This window comes from Durio zibethinus, chromosome 28 (genome assembly GCF_047325235.1).
Source record: "Durio zibethinus cultivar Kanyao isolate XHJ-2024 chromosome 28, ASM4732523v1, whole genome shotgun sequence".
Taxonomy (NCBI): Eukaryota; Viridiplantae; Streptophyta; class Magnoliopsida; order Malvales; family Malvaceae; genus Durio; species Durio zibethinus.
The window spans coordinates 3,100,579-3,123,752 of record NC_143189.1 but is presented as its reverse complement, the minus strand read 5'-3'; the positions used below and the strand labels follow the sequence as shown (position 1 = coordinate 3,123,752).

At 31.3% G+C, this 23,174-nt stretch overlaps 6 protein-coding genes across 7 annotated transcripts; 2 read left to right on the top strand and 4 right to left on the bottom strand.

Annotated features, from left to right (window-relative positions):
* Positions 1-444: 444 nt before the first annotated feature.
* On the bottom strand, positions 445-885 carry LOC111280966 (uncharacterized). Its single transcript, XM_022868521.2, has one exon. It carries the CDS (start codon positions 883-885, stop codon positions 616-618), a length of 270 nt encoding a protein of 89 aa, XP_022724256.1. The 3' UTR covers positions 445-615.
* A 517-nt stretch (positions 886-1,402) lies between these two features.
* LOC111280965 (protein SRG1-like) lies at positions 1,403-3,608 on the bottom strand. 2 transcript variants are annotated; one of them, XM_089757140.1, is made up of 4 exons: positions 3,276-3,608; positions 2,609-2,856; positions 2,033-2,440; positions 1,403-1,929 (listed from the first exon to the last, which is right to left on the bottom strand). In XM_089757140.1, exons 1-3 carry the CDS (start codon positions 3,537-3,539, stop codon positions 2,035-2,037), a joined length of 918 nt encoding a protein of 305 aa, XP_089613266.1. In that variant the 5' UTR covers positions 3,540-3,608; the 3' UTR covers positions 1,403-1,929; positions 2,033-2,034. The 2 variants fall into 2 exon arrangements, with proteins under 2 accessions (XP_089613266.1, XP_022724255.2); XM_022868520.2 differs by having other exon boundaries at positions 1,403-1,905; positions 2,116-2,440.
* A 1,017-nt stretch (positions 3,609-4,625) lies between these two features.
* Positions 4,626-6,403, bottom strand: LOC111280490 (eukaryotic translation initiation factor 4E-2-like). Its single transcript, XM_022867947.2, has 5 exons — positions 6,028-6,403; positions 5,459-5,624; positions 5,239-5,364; positions 5,046-5,111; positions 4,626-4,916 (listed from the first exon to the last, which is right to left on the bottom strand). Exons 1-5 carry the CDS (start codon positions 6,318-6,320, stop codon positions 4,866-4,868), a joined length of 702 nt encoding a protein of 233 aa, XP_022723682.2. The 5' UTR covers positions 6,321-6,403; the 3' UTR covers positions 4,626-4,865.
* A 5,666-nt stretch (positions 6,404-12,069) lies between these two features.
* LOC111281274 (protein S40-2-like) lies at positions 12,070-12,885 on the bottom strand. Its single transcript, XM_022868985.2, has one exon. It carries the CDS (start codon positions 12,792-12,794, stop codon positions 12,336-12,338), a length of 459 nt encoding a protein of 152 aa, XP_022724720.2. The 5' UTR covers positions 12,795-12,885; the 3' UTR covers positions 12,070-12,335.
* Positions 12,886-15,375: 2,490 nt separating this feature from the next.
* Positions 15,376-16,380, top strand: LOC111280984 (adenine phosphoribosyltransferase). Its single transcript, XM_022868541.2, has 2 exons — positions 15,376-15,959; positions 16,072-16,380. Exons 1-2 carry the CDS (start codon positions 15,489-15,491, stop codon positions 16,237-16,239), a joined length of 639 nt encoding a protein of 212 aa, XP_022724276.1. The 5' UTR covers positions 15,376-15,488; the 3' UTR covers positions 16,240-16,380.
* Positions 16,381-20,034: 3,654 nt separating this feature from the next.
* LOC111280796 (GDSL esterase/lipase At5g45670-like) lies at positions 20,035-22,379 on the top strand. Its single transcript, XM_022868275.2, has 5 exons — positions 20,035-20,662; positions 21,050-21,174; positions 21,255-21,500; positions 21,576-21,831; positions 21,939-22,379. Exons 1-5 carry the CDS (start codon positions 20,425-20,427, stop codon positions 22,160-22,162), a joined length of 1,089 nt encoding a protein of 362 aa, XP_022724010.1. The 5' UTR covers positions 20,035-20,424; the 3' UTR covers positions 22,163-22,379.
* The last annotated feature ends 795 nt before the right edge of the window (positions 22,380-23,174 follow it).

Below are 23,174 nucleotides of genomic sequence, written 5' to 3'. Positions count from 1 at the left end.
AAATCCAACTTCATTCACCTCTTTCCATATAAAAGATTTTCGATTCTTAGAGGTTTGTCAACCAACCGCAAGGCAAACTCTGCCTAACAGGAGAATGTGAGATATAAAAAATTCACAGATCAAACTATAAAATGGGGCATATGCTGTATGAATTCAACGAAAACAAGTTGTTTGAAATGCAATAGAATCACAAATCAAACTTTTAGAAAGAGATGGTAATTTGTATATTCATGTTGTGCTTATTTCATGTATAGTATATGTTAAATATGAAAATTATCAGTATCTACATCAAACACAGTATATATTTTTTTATCACCCCTATATACATCTTTTGTTAAAATTTTGAACATCACATTTTTGTATATTTTTCCTATCATATGACTCTGCATGATTAAAATGACTATGTCTACTTCTAGATAACATATCATGCATAAAAACCATATCTAGTTAAAAAGTACCATAACTTTAGGTCTTTCATTCAAATCTATTTCATAAAGCATTCAACACAATGCTAAAATAGTTGATTCATTGTATATTCAATAACACAGGAGACTGTTGAAAACTAGAAAAGTTCCATATAAATTTTTGTTTTGGACTGAAGCAATAGAGCTACTGCTAATTTATCTTTGCTTTCTTGGACTTGACGTGAGACTTCTTGGGTACTTGTTCATCTTCCTCGTCGTCTTCGGAAGAGCTTTCAACCAATTCATCAGGGACATCATTGGGAACATTGTGTTTGGTGATGAATTCCTTCAATATGCTCATACTTTCCTCTTTCATTGAAGACAGCTGCTCAGAGAGAGCACCACCCTTTTTGGCATTCACCGTATACAATTCAGAACCAAGCCGAAGTGTAGCTTTAACTTGGGGTTGACCCTCCATCATCACAAACTCTACAAGTTTTTAGGCAATTTAAAATAAAAAATTAGAACCCAATCTAAAAAGCAAAATAAGTTTAGTGCTTTGGGTACTTAATCTTCCCTTGTTTTGTGAACTACTTACTCTTCTTCTACCATCACTCCCTATCAAATTGGGCCACCCTTAATAAGCATTCTTAGCTAAAAGCAACGGCGATGAAAGCTGGAAGAGGAGAAAGAGAATACTTTACCTGGTAATCAAAGAAACTTGGGAGCACCTGTTCCTCTAGCTGTTTTTTGGTTGCTTTTTCTCTGTTTATCCCGTTTTCCAGGAGGGCATGTGTTTAAGCGTTTCGCTCTAGATTTAGGGTTTTGACTGTGTCGGAACGCCGTCGTTTTTTTATTTTTATTTCTTTAGCGTTAACGCAAGATAAACTTAAGCCCATGACCATGAGGCCTATCTGTTTAATCATTAATTTATTTGTATGGCGGATTGGATTGGTCTACAGTGCAAGACAGTTGTAAACATTGCCACTCGCCGCCAATGGACAATTCCTTTTTTTTCCCCTTCTATTTCCAACAAACATAATTGCATAAATCATGAGGGTAAACGGTAAAAGAAATGGTTGATGGTGTGTCGCCAAGCCAACCACCCTGGTCACCGGTGAAGATAGGAGGGTGTTTTTCCCTACATTTTCAGGCTACCTTCTCTTTTCCTCACCTTATTTTTACAGTAAACAGAACAAAAAAAAAAGGCAACAATCTCTAATTGCACCAATTTTCAGCCTGCATTTTCCTCCCCGTGTTTTATTCTCATGAAATCAAGGTAAGCCTTGCCATTTAGTTTCCGAGCGAAGAATTCCTTTAAGTACTTCTCCAAAGGGACTCGCCGAAAAGTTGGTGGGTTACTCAGACCAATGAGGCTACGTGCAGGACCTAATTCTGAGTCTAACTTGGTGCTATAAAATGTTGCAACTGATAGCCTCTCTTTGGTTGAGTTCACTATTGCTCTGTGCTCAATGCTGCGATAAATTCCATTGCTCAGAATCTGCATACAAACACAGAAATATAACTGTCATTGTTAACTTGATGTAACATTTCCTTCAAGTGTCAATTAAAAGAAATGCAACACGTTTTTCTCCTTTTGTCATTCATTAAGGCATCAAATATCTTACAACTAAGTGGCTTGTTCAAAAGTAAAGTAAATTTTAGAATTTAGACCATTCATTATACCATGTAGAGCAAATATAAAGTATACCTCCATGATGTCTCCAATGTTAACTACAAAACCATTACGAAGTGGCTTAATGGAAACCCATTTTCCATCTTTTCGAATTTGCAGGCCTTCAGTTTCATTGAGCTGAAAGAGAATTGTCAAAGCATCAGCATCCGAATGAGGATTGAAACCAATGGCCATATCAGGTTCAGGGCATGGAGGATAGTAATTCATCCTCATTGATTGAACCCCATCAGTGAACAGCTCTCTCATTTCTACAACATCCATCTTTAAGGCACTAGCCATGTAACCTAAAATTATCATAGCTAGATTCTTGACTTCGATGGAATATTCTTCCAGGGTCTCTCTGCAAAAAAAAATATGAAGTTGAAAGCAAAATCAAACATTTCATGAGCCTCAATTCCAGGTTCAAGAACCATGGCAAATATTGTTTCTGTTGCAGCATACCATTTTTTGTTTCCATCAAACCAAGAGATGATTGGCTAAGAAACTAAAAGGTGAGGGAGAAAGATACCTTAACTTAAGGGGGAGTTTTTCAAATAGGTCAGTCTTCCTAAGATTGTGCGGCAGTGTGGTTACATAGAACATGTCTGACCAGTCTAGCTTCTGCTCTTCTGATACTACAAACAGTTGGCCGAACCCCTCATGATTATCTGGTTGTTGCCAAAGAAGCTTCTTCTCTTCATGAGGAAGTTTGAAGAAATTTTCAATCTCCAACTTGAATTCCTCCAATAATGACATACTAACGCCATGATTTACTACCTACATTTGCAAAAAGAAAAGAAAAAGATAAATAATCACGCATTCAAAGGATAATATTTTCTTCGGTGGCTAATGTAACTCCCAAAGGGGATTGAGAGGATTGTCAGATTCATATCAAATCAACCGAATCCGATGGAGACAGGAAATGCATAGTATCTTTTGTTTTATCAAATTCTAGCACCTGAATTGTAAAGTGAGCCCTAGTTTCCCTCCCCACAAGAGCAAATCTCGAAAAAGCAGAGTACTTGAACAGCATAGAAATCAAGATTGCCAACAAGTGCTAAGAAACGTTTAAAAGCAAAAACCCCTGTGCCATCGCTGTAAGCAATAGGGCTATGCCCGGGCTCCAACAGTTTCGTCATTTTGCAATATATTTTTCTTCTGAACCAAATTTCTGATAAAAGAAAAACATGACCTACCTGGAAGAATCCCCAGTCCTTGCAAGCAGAGTGTAATCTTTCAAGTTCAGAGTCAACGAAATCCCCAGCAGCCAATTTCAGAAGATCGATGACCGGGACGGATGTTAGCTGGTAATGATCAGCAAGGACAGAGCTAGGTTCGTGGTCTGTACGGACATATCTAGGTGGGATTTTGGTGATGGGCTTCTTGGCCAACTCCTGAACACTAGGAACTATGAGAGATTTTCCAAAGGTAACAACTTGTCCATCTGTTGATGACTCCATAAGGCTTAGGTTAGAGCTTTCAATTTTCGAGTACCGTTCCAAAAGAAAGGATACGAAACTATAGCCAGCAGAAGTAGTTGAATCTTCAGCTGCATTAAAAAACAAAGGGCTTTTGGATAAGCTACGGAGGTCAAGCCTTTTACGAAATCTTTTACGTGGGATTTGTGAAATTTTTTTTTGAAAATGATCGACAAAATTTAAGAAAAAATTATTTAAAATATTTTTTATAATTTAAATTTGATGAATATTTATTTAACAGTAAAATATTGTCAAAATTTTTATTAAAATATTTATTTAAAAATATATTAATTTTTATTAATTTTTTTAAAATTTACATATTGAATTTATATAATAAAATATTTTAATATATTAAATATTATTTTCAATTTTAATTTTTATTGAATTATTTTTTTATAAAAAACTTAATTTCACCTAAAACGTTATCAAATTTTTCCGTGGAGACGTATACCAGCCTCCATGTGACTGCATTAAGTTGGAAGTTGTCTGAACGTGAAAATTATACATGTAAAAACAAGTTTGAAGATCTCCACGCAATCAAAAGATGATGCCAAAGAATGATTTAATTTCCTTTCTTTATATCTCAAATTAGCTGTAGTTTGACGTTTCTGCATTTGGCATTTTCCACAAATTTTATTTTATTTGTCCAATTTTTTTTCTACAAACGAAAGAGAGACTAGAAAAGGTTAAATGGTTAGCATGCTCACATGAACTGATTACTGATGAGTTTCTCGAAAATCCATTGAAATATGAATTAGCCGGTTAGCTTAGCACAAGGTCGGGATGATTTTCGAAATCGTCAACCAAGTATCAATGTCAACAAAATATCAGCAATTAAGCATCAACTTCAACCCAATGCCTTTCAAGAAAAGTAGTGAAATTTCAAACAGAGGTTGGATAACATCGGTATAGGACTAATGAAGGCCCTATGTATCACAGACTCTTTCATTGCCAGGGGAATGTAGGAACTGAGTGGTTCAATCCGTTTAGAGGTTGAAATTTAACCAGATCAATCCAGATTGATATGGTTCCAGGTTTATGTGAAAAAGGTAACCTTTAAGCAAGGTAAGAACTATAAACATGACAAAACCTTAGAACAAAATGGAGTCCTGACAGATAAAGATCCTATAAATGGTCAGCAAACTGCAATTTAAGGCAGTATTAACATTCGATTACATAGCTAAAAATCTTTGTAGAAATAGCCATAGGTGAAACAAATCAGAACTTGAAAGGAGGCAAACAAGGGAAGCACAGATTGCTTTCAGTCTTGTGTCGCTCTTAGCATCTAGTAGAGAATAACTCTAAAAGTCATACATTGTAGCGATTCTTGGCACCTCTTTCATGCTTCTTTGCATCCTCCTGAAAGAGCAAACAAATGAGTTTGTTCATATAGCCCACAACTTGAGACAAACTGAAAAAGAAAAAAAAAAAAAAAAAAGACAAACAAAATAATATGAAACATCTGTACAAATTAAAAGAAGCCATTACATGAAATATGAAGCCTATAGTTTCATTGTAATCAAGTAACTCTTTCCACTGTTTCCCGATGCTTATCTGCATTAAAAACAAAAACCCATGAAAAATGGTTTTTGAAATGCACAAGCCATTAAAAACAAAAACCCCATGAGAATGGTTTTGGAATTGCCAAAATCATTTTTCCTAATAAAGCAATTCTAATCACCTGCGCAGCTTCATTGGCAGCATTCTTGGTCCACAATGCTATTTTTTCCTGCCTGGCTCTCACATTAACAACCGCTCCACAGATCTCATCACCATACTCGAACTGTTCTCCAATCAAAGCCAGCAACTAGTACAGCAGACAAATAAGAGATCAGGCCAGGTTTTCCATTAAGCTTCAAATTTTCATACACAAGTGCGCATTACATTATCTGAAACAATACCGTGTACAGCCAGCACGTATCTGACTTCCCCCTCTGGAAGGTTACAGTCCACTTGCCTCCATTAGCACAGACAGGGTCTTCCCACTTTGGCTCAATCTTATATTTGAAACAATGAAAGTTTGCTCCCACAGCCAACTTGCTTGGATGATGTATGCTATTGTAAAGACTGTAATCAGAAAAGTTTGGAAGTTAAATCTATAAGTGACATTCACCGGAGAAACAAAGAGAAACCTATTATTACAGCCCGCTTTCGGTTGAGGTTTCCATAGACAGAATTATAGAAAAATCAATACATCACCGAATGATCAATTGCAGAAACAAACGAGAATATAAAAACGTTAATTTTCCAGATTTCAAGAAACAAAAACATCTCCGACCCCAAACACTAATTAGAGACAGAAAAGAAAAAATCTCTTTTTTTTCAGAAGACTAAGCCAGAACCTAACATGTCATCAAAATCCAAAAACTAAGAAAGAAAAAGAAGAATTAAACAAACCCACAATAAATGACAAATTTCACAAGCTTTGAATTGAAAATTAAAAAAGAAAAGAGAAAGAAGAGATAATAACCCCCAGAATTGTTCGACGGTGGCAAAAGTGTAAATAGGGCGCATAGAACTACCCCAAGTAGCAGTCTTGGATTTGCCAAACCGGTTATCCAACCAGAAGGTCCACGAGTGCTCCAGCCGGTGGGGCTGCTCAACCACAACTTTCTTTGATGAAGAAGACGTCGCATCATCCTCTTCCCCTACGATCTCCCTTTCCTCCAGCTCCTCCTCTTCATCCTCTTTCACATTAGGGTTAGGCTTCTTGTTCTCTTCTTCGTTGTTGCTCAAACATTTGAGGCTTTCCTCGATCCCCATTCTCTCTCTCTCTCTCTCTCTTCGCTTTCGGTGACCCTTTTTGCAACAGAGCAAATAGAGGCTTTCTTTCTTGATTTTTCGATTGCCCAAAGCCAATGGCCCATGGATCTTATAAAATGACCCAAACGCACCTACTTTGTTACATTGTACACTGACTTGATTGTTATTTTGGGCCGAAGCCATAGGCCCATGGACCTTGTAAAATGGCCCAAATCTGTAGGTCAGATCCATTTTTTCCGACCCCCATTGATTATTAGAAAGAGAGCATCTCGAGTTCCATTATAATTTCCAGATTCTGTTCAATCTTAGCTGTTTTTTACATCTGAAAGTTCAGACAGTTAAATATTTGCATAAGCTGATGCCCTGATTCAATTTCGAATACAGTATTACAGTGGTCTAACCTCTAAACCCTCTGCTAGAAATAAGGACCAAAAGAATAGACAAAAAAAAGGTAAACCTGCTGTCAAATCTGCTAGAACAACCGTCGAGGGTTAAATCAGCCGTCTAAAATCTGAATCCTTAAGATTTTTTTTTATTAACATTTTTCTACATTTGTGTTGGTGTCGAGATCCGAGTTGAAGGGTGAAAATCAGTTATGGGATGCTTTGTAGTAGTGATGCTGAAAGATCAAAAATTTTTAGTGCATCAAAATTGTTGTTGAAATCCCATATGAAAGATTATTAATATTTATTTGTTATTTTATTCTAGTGGCTTTTAAATTTAATCATGAAAACGAATTAGTATATGGTTCAATCTCGAGGCTTACCCTAGTTTGCGCTGTATAAATAAGCAGCTGGCTGGCAAGTATTTTTTCCCAAGGATGCCACAGAATAGAGTGATCGATATTGTTGCTGGTCATGATAACGTGATTAATGCAAGGGCCTGACGAGTGACGAGAAGCAGCCATGAACTTCCAAATTTAGCGGTTCATGTTCTCTTGATTTGGCTGGCGTGTTATGATTGATAAAAGGTTAATGAGTTGTCAGAAAGTAGCAGGTACGGTAAGACGAAGGTAATGACATTTACAGGGAACTTGGCCCATTTAATATTAGCAATTCAAGCAAAACTGAAACTTGAGGGTCGATATTACATAATCCCCATCCTATACTCTGATGTGGCAGAAAATCAAAGAAGAGATTTATTTCAGTTGCCCTATTTTGGAAATTAAAAATATCGTTAAAAATATCCATTAAGGGTCATTTATTTTTATAAATGTTAATTTATTTGATTCACATAATTATTTTTAAAAAATAATATTTATAATTTTATTATTTCTATTCTCACACTGCAATCTCCTTATTTACAAAAACAAAAATTCAGATTTGGATAACATTTAGCCGAACTTAAGATTAAAATTATTTTGCATGCAGGCATGTCTGGTAAGCGAGTGGTTTTCATCAGGAATCAGGATTTTATTATCATCAATTGGTTTATGACTGAAAGTGGTCAAAGATTGATCATTAATTTACTACAGATTAATTTAAAAGTTTTAAAACCATCTTTTACCAAACCAAAAGGATAAGGTTGGTACTTGGCACCACCCAAGACTCTAAAACCAGTTCCCCCATGGTTATGTTTTTACTTGATGAACAATCGGACATTATTTATATTATAGTATAACATGTCCTAACCAAAACCTTTACGTACACTAAAATGCACTCCAATTACAGTCAGTAGCCCAAACAACAAGGAATTGTTTGCAACACGTTTCTCTTTCTCTTTCTCTTTCCTTTTCTTTCTTTCCGTTTTACGTTAATTATCTTTATCTGAATTTAGTTGACCATATAAATCATTGGCTTTTTGTTTTTCTTTCTTGTTTTGGATGATACTAACGATTTCTGGAAACCACTGTTAGGAAAATATAACATTAGCTGGCTGAAGGTTTATTCTTGTGGAATTGGAAAAGCATCTTCTTCTAATTTTATATATTTCTTTTGATTTCTGGAAATTGGATTTTTTTTTTTTAAATGTGGCTTTGAAGTGTTGCTTTTTCTCTTTCACTTTTTTCTTGAAGGAAAGTGAAATGGGAATCCATAAAAATTGCTCCATTTGTGTTTTTCTTGAATAAAATAAAGTGTTGTTTTGCAGACACCTTTTGAATATTTAAATGCTTTGAGAACAATCCATTCGGCACCCCAACATCCTTACATTTTTAGCCCAAAGCATTTGAAATGACTCATTCACATATTAGAGTTTGATTAAGTCTTCATTGTTTAACATTTTTATACTAAAAAAATGCATTTTTTCTACTAAAAAAATGCATTTTTTCTACTAAATGGCTTCCATAATTTTAGCCTACATTTAAATGCAACTGCAGCTTCAATAAGATGCAATTAAATTTCAATAATCATTAATTAAATTTAAATACAATTTTAATTAAATTTATTTAATATAAATTTTTTATTAAAAAATTATTTTTAACTTAATTATAATAATTTTTATTATTATTTTTAATTTCGTCAAAATCAATTTTATAGTTCGTTCAAATGTATTCTTAATTTTCTTTTCTCACGTTATTGCTAGAAACACATCACATTCGTGTTCCTTGGGGGAAAAAAACATTTTATTAAAATAATAGAAAACTAATAAAGAATCAACAAATTTTTTAAATAAAAAATGTGTTTAAAGAATCTATGGCTGTGATGTGATCCACGTCTTGATGTGATGAACTCACAACATATTTGGTCTTTTTTCTGACAATTATCGTTGTCTGACACATTTGCACTGAATCATTCAATTTAATTATTAGCTATAATTATTATTATTATTAGTTCATCAAAACAAAATGATTTGATTAATATATTAATTTAAGGAAATTTATATAAAAATTCTTTGGTTTATTTTTATACACAAAATTGTGAACACGTGGGTTCGAAATGAGTGCAACTAGTTTAGTTGTCATCCAAATTTTCAACGAAAGGTTAGAATTAGATAGAATATTTAACTTAAAAACCATGTTTTTAAGAAAAAAATGTGGAGATTCGTTTTTTAATTTATGATGTATTGTTTGTTTTAGTTTGAAAATCTCACGATTTTATGTTATAAAAAACGTCTTATAGATTTGAATTTTAATTTTAATTTATATATTATTTTTTATCTATACATTCTTTCAATATAAGATTGGAGACGTTATAATTTTTTTATTTTTAAAACTTGACATCACTATTAAGTCGAGAATAATCATACGATCAATATTACATCAAACATTAAGATTTTAAATGTAACTCTTCACTGTATAACATTTAATAATTTTTACGATCTTATTATATAGCACTTAATTTTCATCAATTTGTAATTGTTTTAATATTATTTGTGAATATCTACATCTAACTTATGAGGTATTATTTACTTTAATTCGAAAATCTCATAATTTTAATTCATAAAAAATACTTCATAAATTTAAATTTAAACCTCCACGTATATTTTATTACTTATCTATATATTTTTTCAATATAAAATCGAAGGTCGCCCTATAAAAAAACAAAATAATGAATAATGATGATGGTAGTCAGTTAATTATATATGAAATATAAACATTATTAGGTCCTATTGTTGGGGAACATGTTTAATAAATGTAGAACTGTCAGGTGTTTATTATTGTTGAATTTACTAAAATCCAATGATTTTGTTCAATCAAGTTTCAAGTGACTCAACTTAACTTCATGCAATTTCATTCTTTCCTCGTGCAAATTGTAATTGAGGCGAAGAAGGTAATCATACCCCCTTTTCAAAAATTAAAATAAAATAAAACTTTATTTTCCTTTGCAAAATAAAACTCAAGAGCATACATAGACAACAAAATCTTATAATAATTTGATTTTTTAGTAGTCTTTTATCTTTTTATAGTGTATATATTCCCGCTCACACACATATATAAATTTTGTATAAAAAGATCTTATTTTAAGATTAGATGAAGGGATTGCATATATTTATTGTTTTTCTTTTTTGATAATATAAACATGATTGTAACTTGAGAATAAAGGAAGTAATATAAATGTTAAGATTTAAATCTTTTATTTATTGAATATTATATTTTAAAAATAATTATATAAATCAATTAAAATAAATTTCGAATTCGTTGTTTTCTTTAATTTAAGTGAATAAACAGCATATAAATGAAAAAACAAAAGGGTTTATTTAATTAACAATGAACAGTGTGAAACAAGGAGAATATGAAATAATTTATTAGTAATTAGAGAAGTTGAACATGTACATGAACAGTAATTAAATCCTAAACGTAATTAGACTACCGAATTAAACCCAAATTCTTTGTTTTCTTTAATTTAATTGAACCGAAAAAAAAAAGTTTATGTTATCACCCAAAAAAAGGGTTTATGCAATTAACAACGAACAATGTGAAAACACGAAGAATATATGCAATAATTTAGAAGAAATTAGACAAGTTGAACATGTGCATGAACGGTAATTAAAAAGAAAAGCAGTTGGGTTTAATGAATAAGTCATTAATTAAGATGTAATTATAGGGTTATAATAGAATTTAAAATAGAAAAAAAAATATTGGGAAAATTAAAGAAAACTAGGAAAATAAAGAATGAGAAAAAGAAAAAGCCAAATTCCTCCTTTCTTGATCTCATGATTTGTAATGATAACCTTTGCTTATGAACATGCATGAATGTGGGGGAAGTACTTAAATTTGTAACTCATCAAACTCATGGAAACTTGAAACTTTTTTTAACAGAAATTTTCAACTTTACAGCGAACGCATGATCTTTATCCTTCATGAATGCAATAAAGTTCATCCATACAAGGGGCCCCCTCCTACCCACAATTGCTGCAAAGGACGAATAAAGTTTGATCGATCCCTAAATCCCGGTTTCACATAGTTTTTTTTGGAGATCCAACGATATCCTAGTTTGTTTGACTCTCTGGTTAATGGCCTCATTCTCATGTTGTCATTACAATAAACAAAAGAAAGAAAAACAAGAGTACTACTTAGTCTTTGTCAATTGTCGTAGTTATTAACTAATTAACTTCAACAAAATTAAACTATGCCAGTCTTTTAATCAATAAGGATAGAACTCACATGTCCAAGTTATTGTCCCTGTCAACCTCTGAAAAGCCTAATCATATTAAAGATTATAGATATTAAAATTTAAATTTTTTAAAATAATTATATCAATTAATTTAATTAAATGTTGAATTAGAAAATATATAATTATTAACTAACAAAAATTTACGATTTTTTTAATCGCTGTCAATCTCAACCCCAACCTACAAGTTAAATAGCAGTAGATTGTTATAATGAGAAAGATAAAAAACGTAGTAGTATTGGATGAAAGCAACAGTTTTTTTTTATTTTTCTTTCGCATTAAACCCCAGGTATCTTCTCGACTTTAAGTATCTGGCAAAAGTGTCTGTCTACGAGTCTTTTTCTCTCTTAATAAGAAAAAAACCAGCTGTTTCTGATGGGATTATGTCCAATGACAAGACAAAATCTCAACAGTGGTTTTGTTTTCTTGGCAAAGCGGTGTGTAATCGTAATAACTATGACTAAGGTTATATTTAGATGATGATAAAATTGATTATGATAAGATTAAAAATAATAATAATTAATTATGATTAAAAAATTATTGTAATTGTGATTAAAAAAATTAATAAAAAATTTATATTTAATGAAGTTTATTTATTTAATTTTTAGATTTATTCGCTGATATGATAAATTTAATCTATTGTATTATATTAGATGTACGATTAAATTCAAACGGACACTAAATTTAAGCTGAAATTTTGCAGCTTGTTTACTTAAAACAAAACCTTCAAGCTAAGAAATTTAATCATGAAACAAAAACTAGAAATTAACCAAGCAGTAAGCAAAGGGAAATACTAATAATTGTTGAAACTCATCAATAATTATGTGCTACTATAATTATTTTCTTTTTTTTTTTCTTTTCATGTCACTAGAAAACAAAGGAAATCATTTTTTTCCCAATTCATTTCTGAATTCTGAAATGAATACCAAAAGAGAAAAAAAAAAGAAAAAGATTTGACCATGGGTTATGCTTCCAAAAATCCTGTCATTCTAAGAATTGAATTTCGAACTTGACTTAAATCCCTTCCTTTAAGCGTCCTTCCATTGCCAGTACAAACCGAAAACGCCATTTTCCCAGCAATTCTCCTTCCTGATATCACATGGGGAGGCACGATTTCCTCTTCCTCACCTTCTTCCTCTTCCTCAAAATCATCAGCTTCACCGCAATGAAAAACAGTAGTACCATGATGACGTGGGATGTTAACTGGAAGTGAACTGGCATCCATCTTCTTCTTCTTCTTCTTCATGGTATTTTTCTTGGACTTGTTGTAGTTACCTGAAACACGGCCGTTTTTGGAGAAACCTTGGTAATAATCGAAGGACCCATCACCATGAACAGCAGCATCCTCGTCATGTGTGCCGTAATGATTGCTGCTGTGGTCGGAAAATATAACCTCGGACTCTTGGAATTCTTCTTCGGCCATTAGATTCAGATTGTACTAAATTTTGTAAAGGAAGAGAGGGAAGTTTTGAAGGGAGGGCAATGGAACAACGGCGAAAATGAAGGGAAAAAACAAAGGGAATTTATAGGAGAGAATCTAAATCGTTTTTGTTTTTTATGTTGGAGTATGAGAAGAGATGGCGTCAGTCTATTAGGCGTTGAGTACGGTCCCCGCTTCCGTTATAATTAAATAATAATAAAGTTTTGTATTTTTGTCCAAGTTATGTGATTATTTTTTAAAATTTTTTTGTATTAAAGCTCCTTTGATTATAATTATCGAATTTGGTCACAAACATAAATACAAAAAATTTGAGTAATTATTTTAATTAGGATAAATTTGTTCTTGTCGATTGTAATATTAAACAATATAATTAATAAAAAAATCAAATATTAAAATAATTATTTTTCTAAAATACACTAATAAATAATTAAATATCACCTTATTTTTTTATATATAAAAAATTATAACCCGAAAGAAAAGAAAATTATAAACACTAAAATATAGTGCAGCTTCAACGCTAATTTATTGCCTTCACTAAATTGGCCTAACTTTATCGACTCTTATTCTCATTGTGCCAAACAATATTTGCTTAATTATGTCGTCTGAACATCCGTTCAAATTATATGCATATAGAATAGATCTTTAAATGTAAATTAAAAAAAATTTAGACGCGTAATATTTTTAGATAAATTTGGATAAATAATAAATTTTAATTTTAACTTTCAGTCCTTTAGTTATAATTTGAGAAAAGGGTAAGTTCCTTAGAGTTCTTAAAAGCATGCTAAGCTCAGTTGTGGTCCTACATTCACTTTTGGGAACTTGGCCAATCTTAATTGGAACTTGATGTGTGTGAATTTGGTAGCTTTTTTAATAATTATATGTCTTGAATTAGGGAAGAAATTCCTTTCCTACATTGCCAATAGAGAAAGAATGGTGTCACCCCTTGACTAAACAGCTAAATTGCAAGAAAAGTCTCCTTTTGTGTAATGATGTCAACATAATCTCCTAATCATGAAGCAACAAACACAATTATCTTTTATTATTTTGATCATGATAAAATAAGTTGATTCTTGTAGGTTTTAGATAAACTTTTTTTTTTACTAACTGTTTATATTCAAACAATGTCTTCAAGTACGAGTTTAGTTTAAACTCAAATAGTTCACTAATATTTTTTAAAAAATAAATTTTAATAACGTTGAGATTCAAATTTTAATACTTACAAATTTTCTGTTTCAAATTTTTCTTAGACCATACTTTCATCTTCTTATCCTAGTGACAAAGAAGCCTTAAAAAAGACATGAAGATTTGAATTCAAATCAAGGCATCTCTTCCCTAATCCCAAAATCTTACAAAAAAAAAAGTTTGTATATGATGGTATTTACCCAATTATTAGAGAATTAATTTTGCAATATATTTTTGTTATAACAATACATATCTTTCATAAAAATATATTTGAGAAATATGATAATAAAAAGATAAATGATATTATTTTAATCTTATTTGTGATTTTTTTTTTATTAAAAATCTCCTTTTATAGTGTATAAAATAATAATTTCAATGTGATTACTTTTTATTATAGCAGGCCCAACATTAAAATTGGGTTTACAATGTTGCTTCAAAGTAAGAAGATAGTGAAAATGGTGTCGTAGAAGGGTGAAAAGTGTTTTTATGGATAAAAGATGAATATTTAGGATTGCTGGTTTAATTATGTGAATATTTAATATAATATTTAAATTATAAATTTATTAATTAATGTGATATTTAAAGTGTTGTTTGTTCGAAATATATTATTATTTAAAATTAATCATTTTTGGAGATAAATAGTATAATAATTAATAAATTTTTAATTCAAATATTACATTAAAAAATTTTTAAATTTAAATATTATATTAAATATTTTATTATAATTTATCTGTTGTTTATAACACTTAAAAAGTTTACTCTTCAGTGGAATTTCTTCAGCCCAAGTTTCAAGTCCACTGCGGCCCAGCTCTACCAGTAGTATTATACAGCTAAAAAATTTGGCAAAAAAAAAAAGAAAAAAAAAGAAAAGACAACCTCCGATTAGCGGTCTGTGTTTCTATCTGTCCTGCTCTTTCTGTTGCGTCTGAAACTTGATAGTTTTACACTTTTACTGGTTCAAAGCCAGAATTTAAAAGTGGTTTCTATTTGATGAAGAAGAAGGGTAGCAATGGCTTTTCGTTGCATTTATTCAAGAAGTTATTTTAGGATAATATTTTTTTCATTTAAATTACATCCGATAATTTATATATCTATATCATAGTGTTAAATAAATGTAAAATACAAAAATAATTATATTAAATTTGTTTTGATATATAAAAATAAAATATATTTTTTTAATTTTTATTAATTTATATTTAATTAAATTTTTTTTTTCATATTATATAATCATATTATATTTAAAATTATCGAATTTAAATGACTAACTTAAATGTAAATGGATTTTTTTTAAAGATAAAATGCCTAATCGAACAGAATTAAAATTGCAGATATAGCTACTTGGGACTTAAATGAATAAAAGCCCGTAATGGTCTTTTGAATGTCAAACGAATCCATTTAACTGAGCCCAGTCCACAACTCACCGACTCCACATCCTCTAAGAAAACACGGAGGAGCTTCTTGTCAAACGTCATAAACCGGCTCAAATCAACGGCCATGATTTCACCACCACGCGCAACAGCGCTACTTTTCGTCCTTCTCGCCACCACCGTACCGCAACCCGTAAACTCCCTCTCTTACTTTCACTATAAAACCTTAGTCTCCCTCTCCCATTCCCTCCTAACGCGCGTGGCCAACTTACGCGCCGCACGTGGGGACGCGGCTGGCTCGAACCGTGCGCGGCTCATCGCTGACAAGCTCGACCGATTGCAAGGGGTAGGGTTTTGGGGCGCGGCGTGGACGGTAGGATGGGACTACATTTGGAACTACTCCTGGAGGAGGGATTTGGATTATGGGGAAATCTATGGCGTCGTAGCGGATTTGAACCAGTTAGGGAGGTTGCTGGGCGAGTTGACTCGGTCCAACTCGGAGATGGAGAGGGCTGGCTGGATCGCTCGGAATTATGGAAACACCCTCGCGGTTTCGAAACGGATGTTTAACCGCCTTCTCAAAGTATTTAAAAAATCGGTACGTTTTCTCTTTTCAGTCCAAAAATTGGAATTAATAAAAATATTTTTAAAAATGTGGTAATTAATTATAATTTAATTTGTTTTTCAATGTTGTTGGAAAATTGGGGCAGGGGGCATTAAGGGAAGTTATTGAAACGATTCGTAACGAAGTATTGGAAGGAGGTTTATTGAAGGACTGCTTGGAATTAGGGAGTAATGATTTGAAAGGATTGGTTCAAATTATCAAGGATTTTGCTTCACACTATTCTTCTGCTTCTGATTATTCCCAGGAGTTGTGATTCAAAAGGACGACATAACTGAAGCCAACTGTAATCTTTTTTCTGGTTTGAAGTGTTTCAACTTTCCAACCAATAAAAACAATGTGATTAGGACAAAGAATGCCATGAAATGAAATCCCAAACAGATGTTTAAACTTTAAATTGCTTAATTGATTTTCCTTTTGGCCTGAGAATTGGAGATGCTGCTGCCTGCCCATGTTTTACTAAAATAAAACCTCTTGAAGATCATTTGTTATCTTGGTCTGAAGGATAAATTGATGCACATAATCATATGTCAATAATATACCAAAGACATGCTTCATTTGCATAGGTAGATAAGCAGCAGCGTTACGAAGTGATGCCAACTTGATTCACTGGTTGGAGATATGATCATATGTTAAAAAATTATTCATTATTTACAGCATAAATTCTTAAAAATCACAATACAATGCCACATATGCTTCACACATTTCTAACTAAGCTAACACATAAATACGATCAGTTATAAATCTAGTCACACTTAAACAATCTATTTGCTGACAATGTAAAATAATATCAACTCAAGTTACAGTTGTCAATAATGAAAACCAATTAGTGGCAACATGCCATGAGAGTCGGTGATGACTAAACAAGATCAAGTTTTTTGCATTTAGTGTAGAGTTTCTGGTTGAGATGAGTGAAAGGCAAAGCAAAGAAACACACGTTTAAGAAAAAGAGGAAAGAAGATAAATTTGCTTCGTGTTTTTAAAAAAAAAGTGTTTGAGGGTAAACAAAAATAAATGTCAAACAAATTATTTGTTGAGTAAGTAATTTTGATAGATGTTTTAATTTTATTGAAGAAGTTTAATAATTTCATCTAAGGAATTTTATATTAACTAGAAAAATGATTGCATGTTACCGTAGTTAAAATTTTTTTTATTTTGCCATTTTTATTCATTGTATTTTTTTATTAATTTTATTTAATTAAAAATAAAAAAGATTAAAAAAAAAGGAGATTGACACATGGATACTTTAATTTACCTATATTTTTAATTAAATTTATCAAATAAAAAATTAAAAAATTAAAAAATTGAAAAAAAAGCTCAAATAGTGTCATATCTTAAATAAAGATAAAAAATAATTTTATTAATATAATACATATATATAATTAAATAATAAAATATATAATTTTATATATAAATTATAAAATGAATTAGAACAAAACACTTTAAATATGATTCCGACCCAAACATTTTTTTTTTTTAAACTCAACTCTTCTAAAGTATATTATTTAAAGACAAAATGATCAAATACTCACTTGACCCATTTCAAGATAAAATATTATAAATATTTATAAATATTAAAAAAAGAAAAAAATAAATAAAAACTGATAAAAAAGGATTAAAAAGAAAAAAAAAGAACTGGACACATGATATATTTTATGTATCAAGACAAAACAAAAAAACAATTAAAATCTTAAAAAATTTAATTAAAAATATAAAAATAAAAATAACAAAAAAAAAAAAACCCATGGTATGCTTTTAGTATCAAATAAATTTTATAAAAAAATAAGTTTACAATTTTGAAAAAACTCGTATAAAACAAAAGTGAATTCTATTTTTGAAAATAATAAAGTTTTATAAAAAAATATTTATTAAATATAAAAAATATAATAAAAAATAAAAATAATGTGTGACATAAATTTTGCTCCTACTCAATTCATTCGTACATAATAAAAATTTATTTATCGGATTATTTTTTCAAAAGACCCATGTTACTCGGCAGGACTTAGTCAATCCTACATTAAATTTGTCTACCCACTACCATTAATGACTTTATTTGGTTCGTTTTTCAAAGATACGTGCATCTGCATTGTCAGATTCGTTGCTCTTGCTGCTAGATCGAGAGAAACATCGGCGAGTCGTCCTTGTAACTAGAAGGGCCTTGGTCCCCAAAAATTTTCAAAATCCTTTAATATATATATATATATATGTTATATCATCATATAATTAATTTATTTATGTTATTTGGTTTAAATAATTAAATTAACTCTCACATTATAATTATAATTTGTTAATTTTTCTAATTTTTAATTTAACTTTTACATTTAATTTAAAATGAATTAAAATTATATTATTATTTATCTATTTATTGTATTCTAAATAATTATTTTTAAATTTTTAAAAATAATAAATTTATCATAAATATTAAATCACACTCATTCAAACTTTTTAAAAAACTAACTTTTTAGCTTTTAAAAATAAAAGTATATAATCAATTAAAAAATTCATATACTTTTTAAAAATAAAATTTTAAAAATAATTATTTTTTAAAAATAAAAGTATATGAATTTTTTAATTGATTACACTTATTTTCTCATATATTTGTGATTGTTTTATTTTTTTTATTTGATATAATTTCAAATAAATTATGTTAATTACTTGAATTTTTTATTTTGTTTGAAATATCTATATTTGACATATATACGATAAATGTGAGAATGAAATTTGAATGATTCAAATATATGTAAAAAATTTTTAAAAATAAATATATCTGTGTTGAATATATACTCATTTAATATTTATTTTTGAATTCGATTAACATAACAAAAAATATGTATACTATATAGTTTTAATTAATTATTTTAAAACTTGAAAAGAAATCTTGTTTATCATTGATATGACATTTTTATTTTAACGTAAAGCTAGCTCCACCATGTCCTGGTTCCGAATTGAAGTAAAGGCTGTTTTCCTTTCAAAACAGGAGAGCCACCAGTTTCTCTCAATCAAGTCATGCACCGAATCGGCAAGATGATCAAAGTAAAACGCAAAATTAAACAGGAAAAGCCAAAGAGGTGGTACAGGAATAGGACCACAACAAGTCCATATTGGGTTAGTGTTAATGGCATTTGATTGAGTTACCATTTTTCTTCTCTCCACCAAGTTGATGAGATGTCAATCTTTTTGGGAATGGGCTATGTAATGTTCTTTTCCCTAGATTAAAAAGGCTGCACTTTGGCTTATAGGCATTGAAATCTTGAGGATAAGAAAACCTAATTACATCAAAATATGAATGAAACAAATGGGGCAATGAAACGATTTGGTTGGTGTTACATCATCATTCAATGGTGCAGGTACAATATTAATTAGTTCAGCAATCTAGTTATTTTTTTTTCATTGATTATATGGGTAGGGTGTAATTTGATCCATGAAGATTGAAAACGATATGTTTTATTTTCATTTCAGCAATGCTATCGACCCACTCTGTTAATATCATCACATAATCGAGTTAAGAAAGCATATAGACTCTAGATTTTCTTATATATGAAATGGAAAACTAAGATAAAGCTATGGCTAGCATTTATGCAGTCTCTTAAATCTCGATTAATATGCATGCATGATTATTTTTCCTTCCCTCCCGAAAGCCTAAGGATCATGATAAATATAACTCATGATCACTTTAGCGCATTGTGGATATATCAATTGTTAATAATTTAAAATATGATATATTTCATATTACATAAAAAGTTAATTATTAATGAATAAATTTAATTTTATTTATATTTTGAATAATTATATTTAAATAAAATAATTATTATAATTATTTAAATATAAATAGATGATTTTTTATATAAGTTATAATTATATAAATGATTATAAGTATTGAAATTTAAAATTTTAAATATCACATTTTAAAAATAATTATATAAAATATATTGACTATGCTCCGAATTTTCAAAAATAACCATTTTTATAAGCATATTGTAAACTTTTTTCTTTAACCAACAAATAAGAATAGAAGGGAAGTATTAATACATACAAGCTAACCGTGGAGTTTGGACCGACAAGCTTTTTTGTTTAAGTAAAATTTAACTCGAAGAAATTCAGAGCTGAGATCGATCACAGAGAGAGAGAGAGAGAGAGAGAAGTGCATTTCCGGTATTGGAGTACAGACTCTTAACATTATCAACGCGTGATATTAATGGGGCTAACCTACTTCACCTGTAAAAGCTAAGAAACAATATCACTTGCCTTGCGTTTTGATGGTTGCATAATCTTCTCTTTCCTTCTTCTCTCTCTCTCTCTATATTATTACCTGTTAGCATTTATATTACTCACCAGATGCCATCACTCGCATAGGCTTACTCGCACACGCATTTCCATCGTTCTTTTGGCCTTTTTTTTTTTTTTTTGACCTTTAATTTGATTCTTACAATTTGATAGTGATATGGAGAAGGGATGGGGGGTGTTTGGGGTGGTGTTGATTTTGAGTTTGTGCTTTGGGGCAATTAGAGGGGCACCTCAAGTTCCTTGCTACTTTATTTTTGGAGATTCATTGGTGGATAATGGGAATAATAATCAACTGTCGTCACTGGCTAGAGCTGATTACTTGCCTTATGGGATTGACTTCCCTAATGGACCGACCGGAAGGTTTTCCAATGGTAAAACTACGGTCGATGTCATAGGTGAGCTTTTAATTTAATTTCTTTGTCTTCATCTGATTGACAAAACTTTCGATTTCTTTCACTACTGACTCTTTGATTGAATAGACCAATTTGGATGAGATAACGATTTATTGAAGTTGATCACTTGAGTAGTGTTTCTTTATGAAACTTCAAACTTCAAACTACTGTAGTAGTAGCATGTCGTAATATCAACTAATTCCCCTTGATTTTCTGGGTTCTTTAATTTAATGATCAACATTCAACATGGCCTCCAAAGTTCCAAAGCAGGAAAATCACCACAACTTTTCTTATAATTTCCAGTATCAGGATAGCAAAGTGAAGTGAATTTCAATTTTCTCTTCCAGTCGTCTGTTGTGATTTCAACATTACTTTTTTTTCTATCTACAGCTGAACTTTTGGGCTTTGACGATTACATTCCTCCTTACTTAACCGCTAGAGGTAGACAGATACTCGGAGGAGTCAACTATGCATCCGCGGCTGCCGGAATCAGAGAAGAGACTGGACAGCAACTGGTATTTACTAACCATTTTCTGGATCATCTATAATTTTTGCGCAATATCCATGCTAAAATTCTCATCTGCAACTGCATTAGGGAGATCGGATCAGCTTTAGCGGGCAAGTGAAAAATTACCAGCAAACAGTTTCACAGGTGGTAAACTTGCTAGGAGATGAAGATAAAGCAGCAGATTATTTGAGCAAGTGTATTTACTCAATTGGACTTGGTAGCAACGATTACCTTAACAACTATTTCATGCCTCTTTATTACTCAACCGGCAGGCAATATAGCACCGAGCAATTTGCTGATATTCTTATTCAAGAATATACTCAGCAGCTTCAGGTTAGTATTTTCTATTGATCTTTACATATTAATGGATCTTTTGATGATTATAATAAAATGCTGTGAATGATCCAGGCTTTGTACGACTATGGGGCGAGGAAGTTTGTGTTGATTGGGTTGGGTCAGATCGGCTGCAGTCCAAATGAATTGGCTCAAAACAGCGGAGATGGTCGAACTTGTGTGGAGAGAATCAATGCTGCCAACCGGATTTTCAATAACAAGCTTAGAGGTCTTGTCGATCAGTTCAATAACGCCAATTCTGATGCAAAATTCATCTACATTAATCCGTATGGAATTTTCCAAGACATAACAAGCAATCCTGCAGCTTATGGTAAATATTAGTAATGAAAAATGTTAACACTGATTAAAATGTTACCTATGAAAAAAATAAAAAAACTCTCAAGAGAATAATGTGTTAATGATTTATGTGAATTTCAGGTTTTAAGGTAACAAATGCAGGGTGTTGTGGGGTTGGGAGGAACAATGGGCAAATTACCTGCTTGCCTTTCCAAACTCCATGCCAAAATAGGGATGAGTATTTGTTTTGGGATGCTTTCCATCCAGGTGAGGCTGCAAATGTGATTATTGGAAGGAGGTCATACAGTGCTCAGTCTCCCTCCGACGCTTACCCGATCGATATCCGCCGTCTTGCCCAGCTCTGAAGATGGAGATCAGGCTTTGATGAGATAATAATTTATAAATAATAGTCCATATATATAATTCACACTATTTTTCTGCAATTCTAAATATTGTTACGATTATTTGTGTCAGTGTTCTAAGGGATGTGGCATTTAATTATAGTTTCAAATATCTACAAACTCATGGTTCTGGCCTTTGGGTGTATCTTTGGAAAGTTATTAATGTAAAAACTTTGGTTAATTTGTATCGTTAGTTATAATGGCAATGGCATATGAATTTGGAACACCTGATCAGAGTGAGTATGAATCCTATGGAAGTTGAAAATATGAGACTCTAAAGTTCAATAATTGAAAATATGGCACACTGAACAATTGGATATTTGCAAATTGCCATTGTTTTTTTTTTTTTTTTTTTTTAAAAAAAACTCTTTGTTCTTGGTGAAAATATGAACTTCACCGTGACAGTGTGGGCTGGGTTATCCTCTTGGCAAGGTGGAAAGGAAAGAGAAATGGAAAGAACAAAAGAAAAACAGAAGATTTTCTTCTATTAATTTGTGGAGTATTGGACTTATTTTACCTATTGATAATTGTCACCAAAAGTTTTTCTTCTATTGTTTTCACATCTTTTCTTTAATTGTTTTTCAAACAATGTATATAAATCATGGCAAAAAAGAAAACAATATATAGAAATCATATTTCACGACAAGTTCTCTTCATTAAATTGTCTTCTCTTTGCTTTCATCCAAACATAGCTTGAAGGTAAGTTGCTAATTGCTAGCATTGGTTTGTCCAAGGAAGTGAAAGCAATAAAACCCGCTTTGCGCACGAGAGTTCATCCACTCCAGTTTAGCCCAAACATAAATATCTTTAGGCCCATAACCTTCGCTTGGTCTTTCTGTAATGGTGTTGAGTGGACTGGGGCCGATATGGTGCACCCCAGATGCAGTAGCATGCATCGCAGGGAACAAAGGGCAGGCAAATCATGTGTCAAGGAAATAAGCAATGCCATCCAAATTTTCAATAACAAGCTCAACTC